Source organism: Schistocerca americana, chromosome 10, assembly GCF_021461395.2.
Source record: "Schistocerca americana isolate TAMUIC-IGC-003095 chromosome 10, iqSchAmer2.1, whole genome shotgun sequence".
Taxonomy (NCBI): Eukaryota; Metazoa; Arthropoda; class Insecta; order Orthoptera; family Acrididae; genus Schistocerca; species Schistocerca americana.
In genome coordinates, this window is record NC_060128.1 from 171895003 (window position 1) to 171922607 (window position 27605).

The following is a 27605-nucleotide window of genomic DNA, read 5'->3' on the forward strand; positions in this document are numbered from 1 at the left end:
GGATATGAAGAATATTATTGCTTTGTTACTGTTGGTCTTCTCAAGGTTCAAGTTAAAAAGTTGAAAATAAGTGATTTTGGTCCAGAGACATATTTTTAAAAACTCCAGTTTTCAGCAAAACTATGTCCCAAGATCATTTTACTTTACTGTTGAGAATGCTGCACTTTGGTTACAAATTTGTGAGCACTGGAGCCAACAGTTTGTTTAAAATTGAGAATATTTGCAAAATTGTTCGTACGATGTTTTACAGTGCATTTAGTCCACATCAGAAACTTTTCAATGACAGAAGTATCTTGTTGTTCAAATATTGATTGTCTTTTAAACACTTTATTTCATCCAAGCAAAGTACAGGGTGATTCAAAAAGAATACCACAACTTTAAAAATGTGTATTTAATGAAAGAAACATAATATAACCTTCTGTTATACATCATTACAAAGAGTATTTAAAAGGTTTTTTTTTCACTCAAAAACAAGTTCAGAGATATTCAATATGGCCCCCTCCAGACACTCGAGCAATATCAACCCGATACTCCAACTCGTTCCAAAATGGTGGCTGGGAGAGGTGGCCGAAACACCATATCCTTAACATACCCCCATAAGAAAAAATCGCAGGGGGTAAGATCAGGGCTTCTTGGAGGCCAGTGATGAAGTGCTCTGTCACGGGCTGCCTGGCGGCCGATCCATCGCCTCGGGTAGTTGACGTTGAGGTAGTTACGGACAGATAAGTGCCAATGTGGTGGCGCTCCATCCTGCTGAAATATGAATTGTTGTGCTTCTTGTTCGAGCTGAGGGAACAGCCAATTCTCTAACATCTCCAGATACTGTAGTCCAGTTACAGTAGCACCTTCGAAGAAAAAGGGACCATAAACTTTATTGGCTGAAATGGCACAGAAAACGTTCACCTTAGGCGAGTCACGTTCATACTGAGTTGTTTCCCGCGGATTCTCAGTGCCCCATATACAGACATTGTGACGGTTGACTTTCCCGTTAGTGTGGAAAGTTGCTTCATCACTAAACACAATCTTTGAAATGAAAGATTCATCTGTTTCCATTTGAGCAAGGATAAAATCACAGAAATCGATTCTTTTAATCTTATCAGCTGCAGACAGTGCTTGAACCAATTTCAGACGATAAGGTTTCATAACTAACCTTTTTCGTAGGACTCTCCATACAATTGATTGTGGAATTTGCAGCTCTCTGCTAGCTCTGCGAGTCGATTTTCCTGGGCTGCGAACAAATGCTTGCTGGATGCGTGCTACATTTTCATCACTCGTTCTCGGCCGTCCAGAACTTTTCCCTTTGCACAAACACCCATTCTCTGTAAACTGTTTACACCAACGTTTAATACACCACCTATCAGGAGGTTTAACACCATACTTCGTTCGAAATGCACGCTGAACAACTGTAGTCAATTCACTTCTGCCGTACTCAATAACACAAAAAGCTTTCTGATGAGCGGTCGCCATCTTAGCATCAACTGACGCTGACGCCTAGTCAACAGCGCCTCAAGCGAACAAATGTACAACAAAATGAAACTTTATAGCTCCCTTAATTCGCCGACAGATAGTGCTCAGCTCTGCCTTTTGTCGTTGCAGAGTTTTGAATTCCTAAAGTTGTGGTATTCTTTTTGAATCACACTGTATATTCAGAATAGAGACCTTTTGCTGTACCACAATCACGCTGGGTACATTTTGAATTTCACTGTATACAGAAGTGCAACTACAGAAATTGGGTTCCTCTATTAAAGGAAAAGTGGCAAAACTTACAAGACCATATTTGGAACAGGGACAGTGTCTGTTTATTGATAACTGGTATTCCAGCCCAGGTATTTCTTTCTGGCTTCACAAACACAGAACAACCGCATGTGGCACTTTTAGTAAGAATACGCACAACATGCCAATACTGCAGACGAAATTGCAACAAGGAGAAACTAAGTTTAAGTCAACTGACAACACGCTTGCTATCAAGTCCTGCGATAAATGAGATGTGTGGATGTTTCCACAGGTAACACAACACAAATGGTTGAAACAGAGAACACCGACGAAAATATTGCTGACAAAATTACAAAACCCCAATGTACTGTCGATTACAATTCAAGTATGGGTGCAGTTGACCATTGTGACATGCTACTAAGCTCAGTAGAATCAGAGCATAAGATTGTGAAATCGTGCTAGAAATATTTTTTTCACAGTCTGGATTTGTGCATTTTAGATGTTCATGCTTTGCGGACAAAAAATGGCACCTGTAGAGATTCACGTCTCTTATCGGGGAAACTGTTAAAAATTGTGCAACAGACCAGAGAAATGCAGGCATTCTCCAAATGTTACTGCGAGTCAAAATTCAAAGAAAAGTATGTGAAAGTGGAGATGCCCGGTTTACACAAAACAGAAAGCACACCGAGACATCAGTTGCCAATGCAAAACTTGCAACATACCATATGTGTTATACCCTGCTGCAAGACTCCTCATGCATAGAAGCATTAATAAAACCGAACTTCAAGTTAATAGGCACATCTGAATAAATTATTTAAAAAAGAAAGTTATCCCCCCCCCCCCAGTGCCCGGCCAAAGCCCAGATCAAAATGGAGGATGAAAACAGATATAAGAGGAGATTAAAGAGTTTCTGTTTGAAGTTCGTACAGTCCAGAATCGGTAAGCCAATAAGGCAAAATCGCTATAAACACTGAAGCAGTCATCCCACCTCCCATCAGTTTGAAGATACTCATTTGATAAAGTGCCGTGTCCTGCTTCTTGGTGAACAAGTCTGTTACACTACCTGCTGCACATCCTAATCCAGCTGGAACCGTCGCCCCTTCAAGGCGCTTTTTAAGGGACCAAATGTATAACAGCATGGGGAGAGATCACGGCTTTTGGGCAGGTATTCAAGTGTCTCCTACTTGAGATGGCATAACTTCTGTGTTAGAACATTCTCAATATGGGAATGTGCGTCGTCATGAAGCAGCAACACGCCTCAGTGCAGTTTTCCTTAGATATTTCACATTAATTTAGGACTGGCCAAATGCCACACACTGTGCAAAATTGTGGAAGTGCAGCACAAGTGCTCACATCTCAGTCAGTGGGCAAAGCAGAACAGCAACATCTGTGACTAGACATGTACACTAAATGAGCGGTAATAGTGCCTCCTCCTCGTTTATGTGGTACCAGGACAATTGAAGCACACCCAGTCTTGCTTTCCTCTGGCAACTGTAGCCTTACGTCGGACATACTGAGAAACGGTGAGTATTGCAAAAAGCAAAGAATGGGAGAACTGTGTTCTCAGCCATTTAAACATGACTGGGAACTGGGATAATTCTTTACGGAAGTAGGTGAAAACTCACAGTGTTTCCTGTGTTATCGAATAGTGGGCAGCCACTGCAAGTTTATGATTGAAAGACATTACAAATCATTTCATAAAGATGAGTGTAATGTGAAGAACGACAAGCAAAATTAAGTGCGCTTAAGAAACTGAATGAGGCACGTCGACAGGTTTTTAATGTAAGTCATAATAATTGATACCCCTTGAACTCTTCATTTCTTGAAACTTCCTGGCAGATTAAAACTGTGCCGGACCGAGACTCGAACTCGGGACCTTTGTCTTTTGTGGGCAAGTGCTCTACCATATCAGTGCTGCGGAGTGAAAAATCTCATTCTGGAAGCTGTGGCTAAGCCATGTCTCCGTAATATCCTTTCTTCCAGGAGTGCTAGTTCTGCAAGGTTTGCAGAAGAGCTTCTGTGAAGTTTGGAAGGTAGGAGACGAGATACTGGCAGAATTGAGGCTGTGAGGGCAGCTCGTGAGTTGTGCTCGGGTAGCTCAGTTGGTAGGGCACTTGCCCGCGAAAGGCAATACTCCTGAGTTCGAGTCTCGGTCCAGCACACAGCTTTAATCTGCCAGGAAGTTTCATATCAGTGCACACTCCGCTGTGGAGTGAAAATCTCATTCTTCATTTCTTGCTTTACATTCATATCTATTTTATTGTACAATGCACTGTTTTCAATTTTCCAGAACAACAATTGCAGTACATATGAAATGTGAGCAAATTTCAAAATTGCATTGCATTTAGAATAGCAAGATCCAAGTGACCGTTATGTGAAGAGGAGTTTGTAGAAGACATTCTAATTGATGCTGCAGAGCTTTCATGTCCCACGAACGTTAGCACGTTCCAAGAAATTGGCCATCTCCAAACAAACAGTGACACGACATATAAATGTTACGACTGGGGTTGGATGAAGCAACAGATCTTACAGATACAGGTCAGGTAGTGATATAAATATGGGGTGTTGATAACGCTCTGTGTGCAACAGAGGACGTTTTGGACTTAGCGACTTTGAAAGGGGCTACAACGGGTGTAGACTTACTCCAAGCTGCTGAGAAAGTGATTGATGGTGTCAGCATGGATCGGAATCTGCTAATCTCAGTGACCATGGATGGAGCACCTGCAATGTGAGGCCATCTGATAGGACTCGTAGCACTGATAAGTAAAAAGTTAGGACCCACAGAAGAAATGTTGTGTCAAATTCATTGCATTCTACAGTGAAAGGTGCTTTGTGCAAAATCAGTAACATCAGAAAATGTCATGTAAATTGTTGTTTGTGCTGTAAACTATCTGAAAACAAGTAGGCTTACGCATCGCCAGTTTCGGCAGTTCTCAGAGGAATTAGGATAGGAGTACGACGACATACCTTACTATACCGAAGTACGTTGGCTCACTCGTAGTAAAACACTGAAAAGATTTTTTATTTACATTTTACGTGAGAAGGGAAGGAGTAAACCAAAATTAGAAGACTTTTGCTGGATATCAGATCTTGCATTTCTCATGGATTTTACGTCTTACACGAACAGCCTGAATGTCAGTTTAAAAAGTGAAAATTATTAAATTTCTGGCACAATGGAAAAAATAAATGCTTTTGGAAGGAAGCTTGGTCTTTGGGAGAGCCAACTATTGTCTGAAAACTGTGCATATTTCCCTACCCTTGGTCTGGTCCACCAAAGTGCTAGATTTCAAGACTTGTCAATAACTGTAAAAATTAAAGAGCAACCTGGAGCACAATTTTTAGATGCTACGAGTATGTCTCCTATCATTCATTGTTTTTCACAGCCATTTTCAGCATAAGATGGAGATGCTCCGAATGATCTACAGATGGAACTGATCGACCTGCAGTGCAAAACATGACTGAAGGCCAAGTTCTTTGCAGTACAAAGTACAAAAGAACTCTAAAAAAACTTTCCACAGCAATAATTTCCATGCCTGCATCGTGAAGCTGCGAGAGTCACATACATGTTCGGATCTACTTATGCGTGTGAAGGTTTTTCTCTACAGCGAAAATGAATAACCCAAGGTTTCAACTGAGTATTAGTGACGAAAATCATCACAACGGCTTGTGTTTACCAATGGGTCATGCTTTTGTGCTCAACATTAATTTTATCATTTCTCATCACCAATTATAAAGATGTTTTGGAGTTCTTTCTTTTTCTAATTTAAAATTGTTATTTACTAACTGTTCCTCATCCTCCTCCACCTTACATTGAGGCACAGTTGTTATCTGAAAAATGCAGTATGAAATTGATTGTTCAAGATATACCTACATGCTTAAAAATTATCCTCTAATTATTGAGTGAAATGACTGATAACCTTGCCACAAAGGGTATTTAGGTACCTAACACAGCTGTAAAACCGAGCCGGCATATTTATGCACCATTTGTTTGTATGTTTTAGAACCTTGACGTTTGTTGATATGATGATGGAATTCACTATACCTTCCCATGACTGCACTGCACACTGTGAAAAGAGCAGAAGAGTGCCCCACCTACAGCACATCCCAGCTAGTGGGTAAAGCAAAGCAGCAACATCTGTGCTTGGAGACATACACTAAATGAGCGGTGACAGTACCGTTTCCCTTGTTTACACGCCTGGTGGGTGTCCGCACTGTGACCAGAAAGTTGCACATGTGCAGCAATTCCGCAAGTATGCAGAATATATGGCCACCACTGCTGTAATTGCACACCGTAATCAAAGAATAGGCACTGTCTTTCCAGCAGATGGCTGGCTTGAGCTTCTTGGGACGAGCGGATAATGGATGACACTACTGTGTTGTAGGCAGTTTCGACGCCAATTATCAGTGGTGGCACCAGCTTTTGTCACCAGCAAAATGTTGCCTCATACATATTCTTCATTAACAGATGAATGTCTACTGGTGTTTGACCTTCAGCAGCCAAGAAAAGAGCAACAGCACATTGGTCCTGTTTGGACACATATGGTAATAACATCACCATAGTTCACATTTCCACATTAACTGCACACATGTCAGAAAGGCATAGGTGGCACACTAATCCCTCATCTACATATCAGTGCATATATACCTGCATCAAATTGTGCTACGTTGCATATATGCTGCAGCAACACCATCATATGGAAACTTTCTGAATGCCCCTTACACAATGGGGGTAAAAAGTATTCAAACAGTTCCAGACTCTACCTATTCAGATGAAGTAGTTTGCTGGGAAACAAACAGACCTGGTGTTTCAAAAGATACCGTATCTATACTATACATGATGTATAGTGCAGAAAGGCACAACAAAAAGACTGTTAAGCGAGAGCATAATATTGTCATTTCCATCCTGAATTTTCCATTGTCTGACTATACATAATGTAATTCCATAGAATACACTGTGCCAGTAAAACAATACCGGTATATCTTTGCCCACTCACAATGCACTGCAATTATTGTCACGTATTGCAGACAATTATATTCAGACATCCTAATTCTTGACAATGAAATAATGAAAATACATGCTGTGTGTCAAAAAAAGTATTCAAATGCTTAAAGTTCTAGAGTTTGAAGCACCGTTCCATGTGATGAAACACGCTGGCAACACACAGTATTGGTGTTCTACAATACTTTACTGGGTGTGCTGTATGAGTAAACAGCATTCATTTTGCCAGTTATAAAGAAAAACTGTAAATATGCATCACTTTTCAATGTAACGAAATTATTCCAAAATGGTACAAACAATTATGTTCAGGAATCTTTATTTCTGAACTGTGAAAATTGACTAAGGATGTAAACAAGAATGAAAATACATACTGAGTACTGTAAAAAGTATTCAGACAAATTTCTTCACTCTGGATTGTCTCACCAAATGAAGTACACTGGCAAGAAACAGACTTGCAGTTTCAGATGATGCTGTATCTATTTTGTGCACACTGTAATTACATATGTTGTGCAGTTGAAAGTTGTACAAATTCCTTGTCTTCTTATGACACACCAAAATTATTCCCACTTAATACAGACAATTTTATTTGTGTATCACGAGTTTTGAATGTAAATATTGTCTAGGGATGTGAAGAGGATTGAAAATACATACTGCACTTTCTAGAAACTATTATGCTAAAAGATTCCGAAATGGAAGCACCTCTCCACATGAAGTAGTACGCTGGCAACAAATGGATTCAATACTTCATTTGCAATAATACACAGCCTATGTCACATAAGTTAATAAAAATTTACACATATTCATCTCTTTATGGTGTGATCCAATTATTTCAATGTAAGGAAAAAATTTTGTATTCATAAACATTGATTTCTGACTTTGAAGTCCGTCTCAGAACAAGTAATTTTATTCATGTTCTCTTGAGGTATTCGGATGGATCAAAAGTGTGTTCCAGCACACATTTCATTTTCCTCATGAATTGTTTGCGAATGACTTAATATTCGGCAAAACAAAACAATGGGAACACATTAAGTTGCAGACAGGCACAATTAAAAAGACACTTACACAAGGCTTTTGCCCACAGCCTTCACCAGCAGAAGTGGAACACACACACACACACACACACACACACACACACACACACACACACACCGGCACATCCTGCAGCTCAGCCACAATGGATTCTGGCCGGAGTTGGTGGTCATGTGTGCGTAAGGTGTGCTTGCTTGTTTGTACAAATGGTGTGTGTCTCTCTTTTGCTGATGAAGACTGCGGCTGAAAGCTTTGTGTAAGTGTCGTAACTGTGCTGTCTGTTTTCGTTATGGTAAGTAGCAATCTATCTCTTCCTGCTTATAAGTTAGAACTCACCAAGAGCACAGTCGAACTGGAAAGAGAGAATGTGCAGACTGTGCAGCATTTAGCTCAAAAGTTATGGGCAAAAGAAGATTGGCAACAGCAAGAAAGGACAGAAATAGTAGTTGTCAAATGTGTTGTAAGTAGAGGTCTGCGCGGATGCGGATATATCCGCGGTATTTGTTACTTGGCGGATAAAATCGCGACCGGTGCGGATATCCGCGGGTCATCTGCGGATAATGAGCAAGGCATCTGCCCAGTACATATGTTGCAATGTTAGTTCAAAACTTCAAGTCTGTTGACATTCTTGGAATCTTGCAGGGCCCGGGTAGAGCAGATGTCTGATGTCCTTAGCCCCTGGCTACGACCGACGTAGCTGTACCTAAGAGACCTGCACCTAATTCGTTTCCGCGACTGTGTCTTTTGTGTGTCCTGTGAAGTGCTCTCTGGGTGGCACACCTGCCCACTGTCTACCAGATAGGTGCCCGTTGCAATTTTCCGCAGACTTCAGTTAGCGCTTTGTAGTGACAGAGTGACAACGTGCATAGTAGCAAATATCAGTGAGAGTTCTTTCTTCAAATGAACACCAGATCGATGGATACAATTTCGTGTAAAGTGAAAAAAGGTGATTTTACATTAGTGAAGGAAAACAAATTGAAATCACCAATTTGGAAAAAATTCGCATACATATTTGATGGCAACGAAAAGATAAAAGATATAGTGGCTTGTTCTGCATGTAAAAAAGTATATTCCTACACTGGACACAAAAGTGGAACTTCAAATTTGCTAAAACATTCGTGTGAGGCTCGACAAAGTAGCATTATTACTTATTTAAATACCAAGAGACTCGTGAATGTTCCTGAAGTTCAGCCAAATTTGAAGACAGCCGCGACAGAAAAACTTATCAATCTTGTCAGCAAAGACATTTTACCATTCGAAGTTGCGTGTGGATCTGGGTTTCTCGAGACAGCACAGTTTCTTTTTGATGTGGGGGCCAAGAACGGTGCAGTGAGTGCTAAGGAACTGCTACCTCATCCAACCACTCCTAATTTCTATAACCACTGATTTTGTTGTCGCTCTTCGGAAGACGAGTTATTTCTTCCAGACAACGTCAATTATTGCTGGCAGTTTAACTTTTTCACAGGTGCGCCAGCATTTTGCAGTGTAGGCCTCATACTGTAAATATTTTCACCTGGAAATGATGAGGACTGAACGTGTAAGCTATAATATAATCATCAGTTGACATGAATGGCTTCAAAATTTGACACACCCAAGCAGTGAGTACAAAAAAACTGACGGTAAATGATGCAATGTGCTAGTAACAGTTTAAAACCATCATCATTTTCAGCTGCCTTGGCACAAGAGCAGCGAAATATAATTGTTTCTATACACGTATTTTCATCATTTAATACTATTACATTGAATTTTATTTTTTTAAATAGCGTTTCCAATCTCACGAGATCCGAGCCACTACTGTGTGTGCTCTGGAGCGCCAATGCTTTCCTGTTTGGAATGGTCTGCTTTAGAGTAGGTATAGAGCATTTCCTGTGATTTAAGAAGTCAAAAGTAGTTAGGTTGTTGCAGAAACGGCACCCTAACAATAACTATGACATTACATACCATAATCTTAAGTACTACTGTCTATTACTATTAATTACTCGTTCAAAACTTAAATATATGCGGATGCGGATAAGGAGCTTGCGGCTGCGGATTAATTGCTGCGAATGCGGTTGCAGATTAGGACCCTGCGGATGCGGTGCGGATGTGGATTGCACTTTTCTTATCCGCGCAGACCTCTAGTTGTAAGCATGCCGGATTACAAAAATTAAAACTAAATGTGCTTTGGACGTAAACAATATTAATAATGAAATGCTACACCTTTGAAATCAATAGTACATTAACAACAGTCAATAAACACAACTGCTCAGAGATAAAACTACATAAAAAATGTAAATATTCATTTGTTCAAAATGGTATATCTCCTTCACCAACTGCACTGAAATTTTGATATAACGCTGCGCTTGAATACAAGCATGTTTTTTATATGCCTCTTGGTGTGTGTGTGTGTGTGTGTGTGTGTGTGTGTGTGTGTGTGTGTGTGTGTGAGGGGGGGGGGGGGGGGGGGTTGAAATAAATAATAATGTGGTGTATATAATGCATATATCTACATACTATCTGGCACTCCCATAGATATGTAAGTGCCCAAGCGTATTTGAATGCAACAAATTTAAATGTATGTTTGTTCAGAATCTTAAATCTCCAAAAGTTTTTCATCATCTGGTTTCAATTTTTACACAACATTACATTTGAATACATGTGCGTTTTTGTGTACCTATTTTTTTAATATATGAGGTCAGTCAAAAAAGTATCCGACCTTTGATTTTCACGCGCAAAATAGAGACAATAGCGCGGCGTCACCTTTATGCGCATGCCCGAATTTTGTCCCTGCCTTCCAGTGCATCAGTCGCTACCTGTCGGTTGCTGAGTGAAGTGCTACACAACGTGTTCGTCGGATTACAATTCTCTCAAGATGATCAAATGTGTTGAGCAAAGATACTGCATTAAATTTTGTCAAAAACTTTGTGATTCTCAAAGTGAAACAACTCGTAAGATTCAGCAGGTGTTTGGAGAAGATGCGATGGGTGTAACACAAATTAAGGAGAGGTTCAACCGATTCAAAAATGGCCGTACATCAGCGGAGAATGACCAGCATTCTGGCAGGCCCCAAACTGCTCGGAGTGTAGCTGTTGTTGAGCGGGTGCAAAATTTGGTGATGGCAGATCATCGTTTGACTGTGTGGGAGATTGCCCGAGAGGTTGGAGTGAATAAAGATTCTGCACATGTAATTTTGCATGATGATTTGAACATGCAACGAGTGGCTGCAAAATTCGTGTCCAACTTCTTGTCGCCGGAACAAAAAGACCTCCGTTTTGACGCTGCACAAGACCTTCTGGACACCACCTACACTAATCCTGGGTTTCTGAACACCGTGATAACTGGAGATGAGTATTGGGTGTACTGGTACGACCCAGAAACAAAAAGACAGTCGTTGCAATGGAAGGATCCCGAGTCTCCAAGACCGAAGAAAGTTCGGCAGGTGCAAAGCAAAATCAAGGTGGTGCTGACTGTCTTCTTTGAGATCCGTGGAACTGTGCACCATGAATAGGTACCAGAAGGACAAACAATGACAAAGGAGTACTATCAAGAGGTTCTCCAGCAACTCCGTGACGCAGTTCACCGCAAAAGACCAGACATGTGGACAGTGAAAAACTGGCAACTGCATCACGACAAAGCCCCCGCACATTCATCCCACTCGATCCAAAATTTCTTGCCCAAACATGGAATTACAGCCATCTGCAAACCTCCCTCCTCTCCATACATGGCTCCTTGTGACTTCTGTTTGTTTCCAAAATCGAAGACGCCACTGAAAGGATCCCGCTTTGAGAGTAGAGAAGAGATAATGTGGAACACGGTGATGGAGATGGACACCATTCCAAAAGAAGACTTCCAGAGGTGTTCCCAGCAGTGGAAGAATCAGTGGGCTAAGTGAGTGCAAGCACAAGGGGCCTACTTTGAAGGGGATTAGGGTCCCAACCCCGTCAGGTATTCGAAATATTTTTTCTGGCTAAAGGTTGGATACTTTTTACACAGGTCTCGTATAAGGGGGAAATAGTTACCAAAAACCCCAATTTTTACATGTTACTGAAATAAAAGTTTGGAGATATATATTTCGGTAGCAAAAACAAAAGTTGTACTTATGGCTTACCAGCTTATGATTAAAATACTGCTACAGGAACAATTTTCAATATCATTAAATAAGGCTCAAGGTCAGATGGAGGGTGGAAGAGGAGACAGGAGGAGATAGAGAGGACGGGGGGAGGAAATGGACAGAGAAAGGGGGATGAGGTGATGGGCAGGCAGAGAGAGAGAGAGAGAGAGAGAGAGAGAGAGAGAGAGAGAGAGAGAGAGAGGGGGGGGGGGGGGGGGCAGGCCTGGAGGAGAGGGAGAGTGGAGATTGGGGGGAGTGGAGGTAGTCGACCGGGTGAGGGGGTAGGAGATGCACAAAAAGAGGGGGGAAGAGGAGATGCACGAAAAGAGGGGGGAAGAGGAGATGGACAGAGACATGGGAGAGGAGGAGATTGAGACAAATACCCAATTCCCACAAATATTAGAAACCTGTGCTTTCTCTTTTCTTCCTTTCCCATTTAAGCAGGCTCAGCCACAGAAACGGGTAACTGGGAGCAGCTAGCTGCAGAATAAGTAGTTTTTGTCTCCTGTTAGTCAAACTACTTCATCCAAGTTGTGGGAGGCAGACAGTAGTACAAAGTAAGGGACTGCCTTTATGGGTGATGTACAAAGTGAACTCCACCTGCCCCGAGGCAGCTACAGTGACTGAGAAGGCCCTAAAGAAACCCAAAAAGTGACGGTTAATGGTGCTCCGGTGAAGAAGTCGACGACAGCAACAATAGAGAAAAACTTCTTCAGAACAGTGAAACTGACCGCATAGAGGTGGCTTAGGCCACGCAGTGCCCGTAACACTGTCGGCGACACCTTACCTAATGGCAGTCCTCACAATAGAGCCTCAGATAACATGAACAGAAGCAAAGGGTTAGCACGCAAACACCTAACGTCTGAAGAAAGGAGAAGAAAAAGTTTTTACCTTCTACAATAAAATAATGTTACAACAGAGTTTTCTTTATGATACATTGCAACCTGACATGCAGCTTTGCAATGAACACTGCTAACTGCCTTATAGTTACCATGAATTTTCGGACTGCCTGTGACCTCCTCAAACACAAAAAATTTTAATAAGCAATTATCAACTGACTTACTTCCGGGAACTGCAGGCACCGGCAAGGAGGGAAGGACAGGCGGCACGCTGACCGGCGGTACCACTGTTGACGCCATCGTGGAGGGCGTAACCGGTGGTACTGCCCACAGTGGGGGCTGTCCCCCGTATACGGGCGGCATGGCCGGAGGTACAGAAGGTGGGGGTGGCAGCCTCACATCACCGTGGCCGGTCGCCGGCACCGCGGCCGCAGCTGCCAGCGGAGGCGGGAACGGACCTCGTGGCGCCATAGGCGGCCCAGTATAGCCCGGCGGTGGAGGCGGCGGATAGCCAGGAGGGAGGCCGCCACTGTTCACGGCCTGCAAGAAAAAGTTGGAACGACCTCTTACACTGGCATCAAACATACAGTCCTCCTCCTCCTCCTCCTCCTGTATCCAGATCGAGTGAGATGGTGCAGTGGTTAACACATTGGACTCACATTCGGGAGGATGACGGTTCAAATCCGCATCCAGCCATACTAATTTAGATTTTCCGTGATTTCCCTAAATCACTTCAGGCAAATGCCATGATGGTGCCTTTGAAAGCGCAGGACCAACTTCCTTCCCCATCTTTCCCTACTCCGATGGGACCGATGACCAAGCTGTCTGATCCCTTTCCCCAAATCAACCAACCAACCAAATAATCCTGTATGCAGACATTGTGCCACAGAAGATGAATCTCGCCACGAAGCAGCAGCCGAGTTAAAAAAAAACTTACTTTAAATGCAAGTTTTTACCATGACTAACGCGAATATTAATTGAGACTTCAAATTATTGTAATCACTTGTTTATTATACTTTACACTATGCATTTCGAAGGAATATACTTCAATCATAAGGTGGATTAATGTCAATAAGGCATCTTTTGAATAGCATGGGACACTGAAAGACAAAATTTATTTAATTACAGAGCTCCATGTTATGTGGCTAGTTTCATTTAATAGGTAAACAGTAATATAAATGAAAATAATATCTTTGAGTGGTCACAGGCTGCTTTCTCAGTTTACTCGCATCAAATACACACTAGTGTTCAGAAAAAAAAGAACGCTTTGAATGACTACAGGAGATGTACATTAGTATGTTCTGCAGAAATGATTAGCATTTGAACCATGTCCGCCTGCAAGTTCAAGCTCAACACTGATTTCAAGGTACAACACCATCTATTGGTAAAATGTGCCTGCAATGCTGACCTCCACAAATGAACTCTGGAACCAGATGAATGCAGCACGGATGGCTATACTACAAGACGCCATTCGCGGCTTATACACGTCGATGCCATCATGAATGGAATAAGTTATCAGCACCCACGGCGTACCCTGGGCCTACTAGGCAACAAGCACATGCCGAACCAAGATGACCAAAATGGTAATCATTTCTGCAGAACAAAGTTATGTGCATGTCCTGTGAATATGAACATAATATCTCTAGCCGTTCAAGATGTTCCAATATTAGAGAAGGAAAGTCATGGAGATGCTGGGCCGCAACAGGCACAACAAAAAGATTCTCACAATTATAGCTTGCGGGAATTAAGGCCTTTGTCAGCAACAGACACACACATACAGATACACACACACACACACACACTCACGCAAATGCAACCTTGCACACACGTCTCCAGTCTCAGACAACTGAAACCACACTGCAAGCAGCAGCACCAGTGCATGATGGGAGTGGCGACTGAGGGGGGGGGGGGGGGGGGGGTTAAGGAGGAGGCTGGGGTGGGGAGGGGAAGGGATAGTATGGTGGGGGGGGCGGGGGGGGGGGGGCGGGGGGGGGGGGCGGACAGTGAAGTGCTGCAGGTTCTGTTTTTTTCTGACCATTAGTGTACTTTTTATAAACCGTGCTAAATCAGGATGAGATATGAAAAACTAACAAGTGCAAAGAACATATTTTCAATAGTAATAATGCAGTCAACAGTGGCATATTTTACACATATTTAGTAGCTTAGCACCCACTGCTTCACTTGCGTAGACTGTACGGTCTGGAGAGATTTGTCTTTTGTTGTTTTTCTTTAATCAAATTTTTGTGTTCACACATTGCAACATTGTCTAAACTTTTAATGCTAAGCATGGTCTTTTCCGTGTGTACTTCTTACCAAAAAGCAATTCTGGTAGTTGGAATCTGAGATCTTTTTTAAGCCTGCCTTTTTAGTTCTTGTGGTGATATTTGCACAAAAACTTTCATCTCCAACACAATTCTTTAGAAGTCAAATACCAATGTTCATAGAAACATTTAGTGGCACTTTAATAACGATTTATTTTCAAAATAACTTTTATTCACTATTTTACCCCCTTAGTGTAAAATGTCTAGAAATGTTGATAAAAGTATTTTTTTTATATCTGACTAAGAAACCAAATACCAATTTTTCAAGTTCCAGCTTCAAAATTGCCTTAATAGGGACATAATTCCAGAAAACCTTTTATCCCCTACTTCATTCTCTTACGAGTGCAATTTCGAACAATCCATTACTAAATGATGCCTGCAGTGTATGGCCAATACCCTCTCCATATTTCAAACTTCTGTTCCTAGTGATTTGGGCTGGGCAATGACGAGTCATTTAATCAGTCAGCCTATATTTCACCCCCCCCCCCCCAAGGTGGAAGGATTTCCAAAAATACAAACATGTAATTCTTTACATCTAATCAAGAAGCCAAACATAATTTTTTCAGTGATTTAGCTTATGAAATATTTTCATAAGATAGATGAACAGATTGAAAAATCAGGCAACAAGTAGCACATATTTTTGCAACTGGTTGGCTGATTTTTCAATCTATTCATCTATTCTGAATTACACAGTTGCTGTTTCACAGTCATGTTTAAGATTTTCATAAGAACTTTCATTCCCTATTTCAACCCCTCAAGGGTTGAATTTTCCAAAAATACTGACCACATTTTTTTAAAATTTCTAACCAACAAGTCTTATTATATATAAAAACAAAGATGAGGTGACTTACCGAACAAAAGCGCTGGCAGGTCGATAGACACACAAACAAACACAAACATACACACAAAATTCAAGCTTTCGCAACAAACTGTTGCCTCATCAGGAAAGAGGGAAGGAGAGGGGAAGACGAAAGGAAGTGGGTTTTAAGGGAGAGGGTAAGGAGTCATTCCAATCCCGGGAGCGGAAAGACTTACCTTAGGGGGAAAAAAGGACAGGTATACACTCGCACACACGCACATATCCATCCACACATACAGACACAAGCAGACATATCTTTAAATATGTCTGCTTGTGTCTGTATGTGTGGATGGATATGTGCGTGTGTGCGAGTGTATACCTGTCCTTTTTTCCCCCTAAGGTAAGTCTTTCCGCTCCCGGGATTGGAATGACTCCTTACCCTCTCCCTTAAAACCCACTTCCTTTCGTCTTCCCCTCTCCTTCCCTCTTTCCTGATGAGGCAACAGTTTGTTGCGAAAGCTTGAATTTTGTGTGTATGTTTGTGTTTGTTTGTGTGTCTATCGACCTGCCAGCGCTTTTGTTCGGTAAGTCACCTCATCTTTGTTTTTATATATAATTTTTCCCACGTGGAATGTTTCCTTCCATTATATTAACCAACAAGTCTCAAACACAAATCTTCAATGCAGCTTTAAAAATGCCTTAGCAGTTCCTTAATGATGATTTGTTTAAAAAAAAATACTTTCACCTGCTATTTCATACCCATAGGGAATAAATTTCCAAAAATGCTAAAACATGTATTTCTTTATTGCTGACCAGGAAACCAAATACCAATTTCTGTGGTTCTTGCTTCAAAACTGCATTAATAGTTGCACTTTATTTAAAAAAAATCTTTGATCCCATAAGCACCCCTTTAGGGTGGAATTTCAAAAAATCCATTCTTAAATGATGCCTACAGGATAAGATCAACACCCTCTCCAAATTTTAAATTCTTATCCTTACTGGCTTGGAGAGGCCCACTGGCCATTTGACCATCTTCTTCTGTGCGGATGCAAAATCAGTGCGAGAACTCTTATGGGAATCGGAAGTAAAGCCGTGAGTAATGAGTATAATGGGCAGGGGCACCATGAATATAGTGCGGGACAGAAAGTTGCGAATGTGGGTCTCACGGAAGGCATGCCAGAGATAAGTCCCTTCAGTCGCACTATTCCTCTGTGTCCTTGGTGGCTCAGATGGATAGAGCATCTGCCATGTAAGCAGGACATCCTGGGTTCGAGTCCCGGTTGGGGCACACATTTTAAACTGTCCCCATTGACTTATATCAACACCTGTAAGCAGCTAGGGGTATTCATTTCATTGTAATTTCATTATAGACAATTATTATTATTATTATTATTATTATTATTATTATTATCATCATCATCATATTCAACACTGGAAAATCCAGGATGGACTAATGACAATATTATCAAAAGCGCAGATTGCTCTTCACCATATAGCGGAGATGTTGAGTCACAGACAGGCCTGTGTGCCTATAACTATGAGGTCATCAGAGAAGGCACCACATACAGTTTGATCACAACAGAGCAGTGGGTTGTAAACTGTAGGATTCAAAGTGTCTTTTTTATTGTAACTTGGGTCTGTACTAAGAGAAGGAGACTCAAAGGCAAGGAAATTTTATTGAATGTTGCACAGGTACATGACACTATTTTTCAACAGTCGCCAAGTCTCTTGTAAACAGCAACTGGAATGTTCTATCAATCACTCTATCCCTTGACGAGATAGAAATCCGCTCCTTGGTCACTGAGTCACTTGTGAACCACTGTGTGAACGTCAATCATGTTGGAAAATCTTTTTGTCTCAAATGATCTTCAACTGCCTGTGCTTCAGCCTCTGTAGTTGATGCCAACTTACAACTTACTTTCTTCCTGATCAGTGTCACCCACACGAGTGTGGCCTCGGTGCAATTGTTGGTGCCATTTGGCTATGGTTGGACATGACACTGTATTTGGTCCATATACTGCCACAATTTTACAGTGAAACTGTGTGTAATCTACAAGTTTAACCCGAAATAATTATACATCCTGTTTGCTTCAACTTTGCAGTACGTTTCCAGTTTTCGCACTATTTCACTTGCTCACTGTGATGCACCAGTTATCCACACCACAGCAGAACTGTCTCTGCAAGAAACCCAGAACAGGACAATGCGCCACTATTGTTTCCCAGTGCTCTTAGCATGGGGCAATATGTGTAACTTACTTTTTGAAGCCCTCTTGTATAATCCCCCAAAACAAACAGTGAAAATATAATAAGCATTTCCAGTCAAAATGTAAGCAGCTCAACATTTTAGACAAGGATGTTCCTTAGAGGCTCAGCTACTCCAAGCTTTTATTTATTTGCACCAACTGGGCATATTTTCATTCTGAAATCTGTTGTTTCCAAAATTAATACAGGAGAGCACAAAAGCATAATTTTTTATTTGTCAAATACATTACAATGTGTTCCACAGCCTACACTCAATCCTTAGCTGATATACAAGTAGTGCAGTTCTGGAGTTTATCTGTTTCATGCATCTGGGAAACCATTGGAGATAAGACGTCTGAGGAAAGCTGCATTAAGCAGATCTTTTACTGGACAAGTGATGTGAGGTGTTGCGCCGTATAGCATGAAAACAGTGGTTTCCACACAGCTGCACTCTTCCAGAGCAGGAATCACATGCTGCAAAAGGAGGTCTTAATAATATGGAGACATCATGAAACACCTGACAAGCCCTCCCTGTGTATTCTCTTCAAAGAAGAAAGGACCAAGAATAAAGCTGTTTGTGAATTTTCACACCATAGTCACATATGGCAAGTGCAGTAACTCTTTGTGCACAACGTGTAGTTTCACAGTACCTCGAATTCAGACATTCTAGGTATTCACTGTACACTGTGGTGTAAAATGTGCCTAATCACAATGCAGAATAGTGCCTGGTCATGTCATCAACTTTGATCCATGCCAGAAACAGGAGAGCAAACTCAGAACGTTGCTGTGGACATGAGGTTTCAGTTGCAGCATCATCTGGATCTTGTACAGGTACCACTATAAAATTGTGGGACGGACAATTCTCATGACACTGCACAATCACTAACATTACCCAGGGCACGTGCAGCATGGTCTGTTACAGCAACAGCAATCTCGTCGATAACTTCCACCAGGATCGGATGCCTTCCTCTTCCAGGTACCACATTAAGCTCATCTATATTTTCAAATTTTATTAGCAGCATCTTTAAACCACTTAATGACATCGGATCTCTTCTCAGACACTTTAGTGATACTCCCTCAATGCAGCACCGTAAGTGCTGCTGCTCACATAAAACAATTTCACTAACAGTGCAAGGTTTCCCTTCTTGATAGCCGTATTGTTGTGGCTCGTCAGGTCATACTGGAAGGATGTCATACTGCTATACAAATAGTGTACAGTGCCAGTTCTGCACCTGGTGGCCTAAATTGGAACTAATTTTTTCCAGCATAAATCGATTCTACATTAACACATTAGAATATCTACCAAGTTTCATTGCCGTGCGATAATTACAACCCATACTGGACCTCCATAAGTAGCTGCACTTAAATTACAACCACCTAGTAATGTGTGCTATCTTCCCAGAACTGATGGTTCCATGTGAATAAGCAAAACTCTGAAGTTGCAGTATACTTAAGACAGAAAAAAAAAGAACTGTGATGTACTATTTTCATCAGTGAAAATGGGAAGGTGGTAGGGGTGGGGGGAATCTGTGCTGTGGAGACCCTATACACATTGATCACCTATATCTATACTCTTCAAACAATTGTAAAGTTTATGGCTGAGGGTACTTCCCACTGTAACAGTTATTAGGCTCCCTCCCATTCCATTCACATGTGAATCACGCAATCAGTGACTGATTGAAGTCTCTGTATGTGCTGTAATTAATCTAATCTTATGCTCAGCATCCCTACAGGAGCAATATGCAGGGGATGTATCAATTGTTCATACCATAGTCTTTAACAAAACTGAACAAAATTATCAAACAATGGGAAGAAAAAGTAAAAGGGATTAACTTAGGAAGACATGCAAACAAGACAATCATAAATGCCTGGCATTTGCAGATGACTTGGCAATATTTGGCAACCATAGCAAGAAGCACAAGAAGCTCTGGAATACTTACACTAAGTCTCTGCCACAACAGGCCTAAAGATATATGAGAAACACGATACAGGGGAAGAAAGAACGATACCACACAAGCCATGCACACAAAATACAGAAATTTTAAGAGAGTGGAAAAACTCAAATATCTTGGGAAATATACATAAATAAAGAGGATCAAACAATGCATCCAACATAGAATGAACAGAAATAGAGAAGATATGAAGAAGAGCAACACATTTCATCACAGGCTGGTTTAGTAACCACAAAAGTATCACGCAGATGCTCGTCCAGCTATAGCTATACGAGAGGTGGTGTGCATTATGTCAATTCTACAAATATTCTGTATCACAAAGAGTATGCACTAAGTTTTGTGGCAGTGAAGTGTCATTTAGTTTTCTGCAAGGCATGAGCTAATGTTATCCACTACCATATTTGCAAAATAATTTACATTTTCCACTCTTTCCTGAAAGTAGTCGCCCCCTGTATTACCCACTAATTCCTACTAAATTTCAAAGTAATCACCCATATTAAAAGTGCCATATTTTGTGCTGAAGTTTTGTTGTGATCAAAGAATAGAGTAATCTTAAACATAAGATTTCAACTGTTTATCTCAGTGCAATCATGTTCCTTGTGGCCGTATCATAACAATAAAATTCCTGATATTTTAACACCCCCAGTTTCCCCCGTAAGCCAATGGCCTTGCCACATTAGTACCACCGGTTCCTGCCAGATCACCGAAGTTAAGCGCTATCGAGCTGGTCTAGCACTTGGATAGGTGACCACTCGGTCCGCCGGGCGCTGTTGGCAAGCGGGGTGCACTCAGCCGTGAGAGAAACTGAGGAGCTACTCGACTGAGAAGGAGCGGCTCCTGTCACATAAACTGACATATGGTCAGGCGAGCAATGTTCTGACCATATGTCCCTCCATATTTGCATCCAGTGACACCTGTGGCCCAAGGATGACACAGCGGCCGGTTGGTACCATCGGGCCTTCATGGCCTGCTCCAGCGGAGTTTTGTTTTAGTTTCTCCTGTCAAGCAGGCAGGGATTTTTGGACTGGAAATAATACAGCAAAATCTTTATGCTTGCAACACTTTCACATAATGAGCTGTGACATTTGTGAGTTTTAGTATTTCTATGGACGGGGTTGTAGCCTATTTTGAATGTTATTCAATTTGTACATTTAGCAAACAGTAAAGGAAACAAAAGAAAAATTTGGAGTGGGAATTATAGTTTATGGTAAGAAATAAAAACTTTTAGGTTTGTCAATGACACTTTAATTCTGGCAGACACATCAGAGGACTTGGATGAGCAGTTGAATGGAGTGGACTGTGTCTTGAAAGGAGGATATAAGATGAACTTCAACAAAAGCCAAACAAGGATAATGGAATGTAGCCCTATTAAATCAGGTGATGCTGAGGAAATTCGATTAGGAAATGAGAAACTAAAAGTGGTAGATGAGTTTTACTATTTGGGCAGCAAGAAATTGATGATGGCTGAAGTAGAGAGGATATAAAATGTACACAGGCAATAGCAACAAAAGTGTTTTTGAAGAGAAATTTGTTATCATTGAATAGAGATTTAAGTGATGGGAAGTCTTTTCTGACAGTATTTGTCTAGAGTGTAGCTATGTATGTAAATGAAACATGGAAGATAAACAGTTTAGACAAGAAGAGACAGAAGCTTTCGAAAAGTGGTTCTACAGAAGATTGGTGTAAATTAGATGGGTAGATCGTGTCACTAATGAGGATGCACTGACCAGAATTGGGAGGCATGAAATTTGAGGCACAACTTGAGTAAAATAAGGAATCGGTTGTAAGACACATTCAGAAACATCAAGAGATCACTAATTTATTATTGGAGGGAAGTGTGGGAAAGGGGGTAAAAACTGTAGAGGGAGGCAAAGAGATGAATACGGAAAGCAGATTCACAAGGGTAGTTATTCGCAAATGAAAAGGCTTGCATAGAGTAGAGTAGTATGGAGAGCTACGTTAAATCAGTCTTCGGACTGGAGAAGACGACGATGCGCATCTTAATGCAAGGTGTTTATGGACCTTTGCTAGTCATACTGTATGTTAATGAGCTTGCAGACAATACTAATTTTATCCTTAATGAAGTAATTTCCGAAAAAAATCTGCATAAATATTCAGCCAGATCTTGATAAGTTTTCAGAATAATCCAAGAGTGTGGTGATTCTTCTGAAAACCTGGAATTCTCATGGAATACATTTTACCTGTAAAAATTGGAGAATCCTCAGAAAATTTCAGGAATTTCATAAAATCTCACGGAATTCTGATTTTAACTTACCACTAGAATTTAATTTTATTGAGTTTTATAAATCACAAATTTTAAAATACTTTATATTTCAAAGTGGTTTAATTATATGAATATTATTCTATACGAATTATCTATCTTTAAAAACTGTGGTTAAACTACTGTTCATGGTTAGTATATCTCAGCTGAGAGGAAAGTAAAGTCTTTGTAGTGTGTTATCTCCCCCCTCCCCCCCCCCCCCCAATCCTCCCCACCCACTGTTAATACTGTATGATCTGTCATGAGCATCTTATGACACCACCTTCCTCTCCATACCCAGAATCCACAGGGATTTTTTTTCACATCTGAATAGCCATCACGTGCAAAGATCGGCAACTTGTTGCAAATGTTCATAAATGTAAAATTCTGTCTCCACAAAACAAAAAAAACAATAGTATCCTATGACTGCAATATCAACAATTCAGTACTGGAATCAGTCAACTGGTGCAAATACCTATGTTTGTAGGGATATGAAAAAGAGTTACCACACAACCTCAGTCATAGGTAAAGTAGGTGGCAGACTTTGGTACATAGGTAAAATACTGGGCGACTGTGGTCTGTCTACAAAGTAGATTGCTTACAAATCACTTGTGTGACCCATCCTAGACTATTGCCCAAGTATGTGGGACACGCACGATTAACTGGGGATACTGAATATATACAGCCAAGGGCAGCACAAATGGTCACAGATTTATTTGACCCAGTGAAGTGTTACAGACATAATGAAGAAACATATATGAATACAGTGTTATTTGTCTGTCTGACCTTTAGGAGCATTTGCAGGTTCCAAATCTATTCACTACAGGATCTTCCTTTTCTGAAGCCTGCTTGATACTCATACTATCTTTATAGTAGATTGTGATTCTAGTTTGTTGATTAATGCCTTGGAGAGAATTTTGCAGGTGACCAGTAATAATGAGATATCTCTGTAGTTATTAAGGTCTGTCCTGTCATTCTTTTTGTGGAGTGGCTGAATCAAAACACGTTTCCATTCCCGTGGAATCTTCTCTGTATTATACACAAATACTTATTGTCAACAGTAATGTTTTATAAAACTACAAAGTTACTTTTACTTATGAAGATTTCTCTCCATAAAGGATGACACTAAGTTTGTATGATATTCTGTACACACAAGTTTTGTTCATTAGGTGACAGTGTGGAACTGTATCAGACACCTTCCAGAATTCAAGGAATATGGCATCAACCTGGGTGCCTATACCTACTGCTTTTGGATTCTTGTGTACAAACAAAGCAATATGAGTTTCACATGATTGTTGTTTGCAGAATCCACAATGATTATCACAGAAAGAGACAAGAAAGGCCATAATACATGGGCATAAAATGTGTTCCACAATTCTACAACAGATTCCGGTTAGTGATACAAGCCTACAATGATGAACATCTGCTCACAGACCATTTCTCAAGATAAGAATGAACGACACTTTTTCCCATCACTATGAACACTGTCTCTCCAGCAACTCACTACAGACTGCTAATGGAGAGGAGCAAGATCTTTCATATTCTTTATGTAGAACTGTATAGATATCCCTTTAGGTTCATCTGCCTTTCTTCTGTTAAGTGATTTTAAGATATTTTCTATTCCGGAATCATTTAGTTTGATAATTGTCATTTTGTTGTTCATGCAATGAGCGACACTAAGAAGAGCAGTACAATCATGCTCAGTGAAACAATTTGACAGAATGGAATTCTGAATTTCAATTTCTTCTCTGTCATCTTCTACTTCGGTACCAGTATGGTCACCAAATGACTGGACTCTTTTGGAAGAACAATTCAAGATCTTGGTAGAAACTGATATAAGGATAATCCTACTGTATCTGTTGCTGAAAAGCAAAAGCTTGTTTACTTCTGATACTTCCAATCTGTTATATTGTACATATTTCGGTGGAACTCTATGCAGTCACAAAGAGTATTCTCGGCCCAAAATACGCAGTCAGGACAATCTGCCTTATCAATTTGCATACTTTGTCCTGGCCACTGTTCAGAATTATGACTGGCATCTCTGTAAATATGGGTAAACTATACAGAAAGATGGGTAATATACAATATGTACAAAAAGCAAGAGGGAACAATGAAAGTGGAAGATGTAGTGGTTGGGGAGAGAGATAATGTGAATTGACCAGATCTGCAGTAATTATTGTTAAGCGACATCAAAAATTGTCTGTTCAGAAACGTGTGCAGGCATAGATGCATGTGTGTTGAGAACTTTGTGGCAGTCCTAAAACATTGGATAAATGTTAATCTCTTTTAATTTTGGTGAACAGCTTGGTAATTTATCTTTTCTCCCCAATAATGTACAACAATGCCAGTACGGCTGTGGTGGCTATTCTTTCTTCATGTTGACTTCATCTCAGAAGAGTTCCATATAAAAATGAGAAGCCTCGCTGCATCAGGAGAAGGAAACGAGGATGCAGCTCGGTAGTAAAATGAAAACTTGCAACTTCCACATATTACAACTTTTACTTAACACAGTACGAAGAAAATTTAATTACATACGTCCTCGCACCAGCTAAAAAGGCTGACAGACATTGAGATTGGTGAAAAAACCATATGAGATACATAAAAAACCTATAGTTTTATTCTTCCATTGTCTGTCAGTGTAGATATAATCATACCTTCCTATGATCTCTTTGCCGCTTGGGGATGGTGTGAATATTTATTTATATGTGTGGCCTACTTAAAGAACCTACAAAAGGACCAAGAACCAAGTGCGCGGTTTAAAAACGGTGTAAGACAGGGACGTACTCTTTCACCCTTCCTGTTCAGAAGAAAGAATGACGGAAATTAAAGAAAGGTTCAAGAGTGGGATTAAAATTCTGAGTGAAAGGATATCAATGTTAAGATTAGCTTATGACATTGCTATACTCAGTGAAAGTGTAGAAGAATTGAATGGAATGAACAGTCTGATGAGTACAGAATATGGATTAATAGTAAATCTAATAAAGATGAAAGAAATGAATAGTATCATAAATGAAAACAACGAGAGACCTGACATAAGAATTGGTGACCACAAAGTAAATGAAGTTAAGGAATTGTACTACCTAGGCTGAAAATAATCCTTGATGGACAGAGCAAGAAGGACATAAAAAGCAAACTTGTCCCAGCAAATAAAGCATTCCTGGCTAAGAGAAGTCTACTAATATCAAACACAGGCCTTAATTCAAGGAATAAATTTCTGAGAATGTATATCTGGAGCACAGTATTGTATGGCAGTGAGATGGACTGTGGGAAAACTGGAATAGAAGAGAACTGAAGCATCTGAAATGTGGTGCTACAAAAGAATGTTGAGAATTAGGTGGACTGGCACGATACAAAATGTGGAGATTCTCCACAGAATCAGAAAGGAAACGAATGTGTGGAAAACACTGTGAAGAAGAAGGGACAGGATGGTAAGACATGTGTTAAGACATCATGAAATGACTTCCATGGTACTAGATGGAGGTGTAAAGTGCAAAAGCTGACAGAGATTGGAATACATCCAGGACTGTACACACAATCCCTTTATGGGCTTATGGTTAAGAGTACAGGCTCATTCGAAAGGAACTCTAACATTCACTCAGCAAACACTAAACAGAAAACATTTTGCACTTGGGCAAACTTCTCTAAGCATTTTAAGGAAGGTGTGCACAACTCTGCAGGTTCCATTCTCAATATACTTCTGACAGAATGGAGAAATTTGAGAGAGAACACCCAGATTTTGAAATCTAACAATTGTAAGGCTTTGTGACACACACCTCTAGTTCTGTACAGTTGTTCCTCACAGTATTCTTGCACTGTAACTTACTTTACCGTACTTGGCACAGTCCTGTTGGGAAATGCCTTCCCCTGACCTTTGAAATGACTTGTCTAGCCAATTATAGGGGGACCGACAGACTACCAACTCCGAAGACGTGGAGTAATGGGCCATCTTACCAACAATAACTCACTATCAGAGGTGAACAGGTGCTAGGTGACAAAAAAGTCCTGGGATGAACTGGAGACTGAACCACAGACCTTTAGACCTGCAGTCTAGAGGATGAATAAAATTTTAAAAAATGACACCTAAGATTGCATGTGATTTTATACTGTTGTTGACAGTATAATTGTCTGCTGCAACCAACATACATCAAGAGACTGGAAACAGAACATAAAAAGCTTCAGAAGTCTACTGCACAGTATACCAGGTACTCTGGACTGGAGTATTTCTATAAACATATGTACGATTCGACTGTAAAATCTGTACCTCATACTTATATTGACATATGGACCACAAGCAGTGGCAATTAATGGGATGTATATGAGCTGGCCTTAGGCTACAGAAATGAAATTGCTCTGCTGTAGCCTACAGACAGCCTCATGGATCTCACACTTTGGAGGGCCAGTTGGCATCAGATAAATGAACAACTGCTGAGAAAGGACAAGAAAGTTGGAAGCAGCTTAGCTATACCCACACTTGGTGGCTATTAGAGAGATGATGATGATGATGATTCACCTGCCACGCAGGTGGCCCGGGTTTCATTTCCAGCAGGGCTGGAGATTTTCTCCCCTCAGGGACTGAGTGTTGTGTTATCACTGCCGCCACCAGCACCAGCAGCAGCAGCAGCACCACCACCACCACCACCACCACCACCACCACAAATGTGCAAAGATGAGTTCTACCAGCCAATAATGCTATACAATCACTTAATTTCACTACAACAGGTAGAGATTTTAAAAAAATCTACTCAATGAGTGGCAGTACGACAAAACACACAAAAGATATTGAAATGCTTGAGCTTATGAGCCAGTGGCTCCTCCTCCTGGCAGAAAGATTGAAAAGAAACATAGAGGTGTGAAGGAAAAGGGCTGGTAAGGGTTTCTTCAACCCTGTTCCTTTCCCTTCAATCCTCCTGCCAGGAGGAAGAACCACTGCCTCGTAAGCTCACGCATTTCAACATCTTTTGTGTGTTTTGTCCTGGTGCTACTCAGTGAGTAGATTTTTTAATCTACATATATTTTCACAGATGATTTTAAGATGTTAAAAAGGAATACTTAACTCTGTATAGGATTGTAAGCCCTAATGAGGCTTCCTGATGTTTTAAAAACCACATGCTGGAAAAACTCTAGCCTCGAGTCAGACACCCCATTGTCTGGCTCGCCGCTCTAGCTCTCTCCTACTCACTAAATCCCATGGACAACCTCCTGCATACTGCTGGACTAGCATCTCTATGAGAATGGCTTAACCATAGCCACTTGTCATTCCCTTCAGTGTTGTGGTCTGTAGTCTACTAAAACTTTCTGAGAGATCCAAATCTAGTAGGGGACAGTGTCACTCAGTGCTTCAGGGGTAAGCTGCCAGGATCCA

General features: G+C 40.8%; 1 protein-coding gene across 1 annotated transcript in view; it reads right to left on the minus strand.

Moving 5' to 3' along the window:
• LOC124552233 (pre-mRNA-processing factor 40 homolog B) overlaps window positions 1-27605 on the minus strand; it is a 177493-nt gene that overhangs the window by 124859 nt on the left and 25029 nt on the right. The window contains exon 2 of the mRNA XM_047126510.1: window positions 12895-13210. Within this exon, the coding sequence (XP_046982466.1) occupies window positions 12895-13210 (316 nt within the window). The remainder of the gene's footprint in view (window positions 1-12894; window positions 13211-27605) is intronic.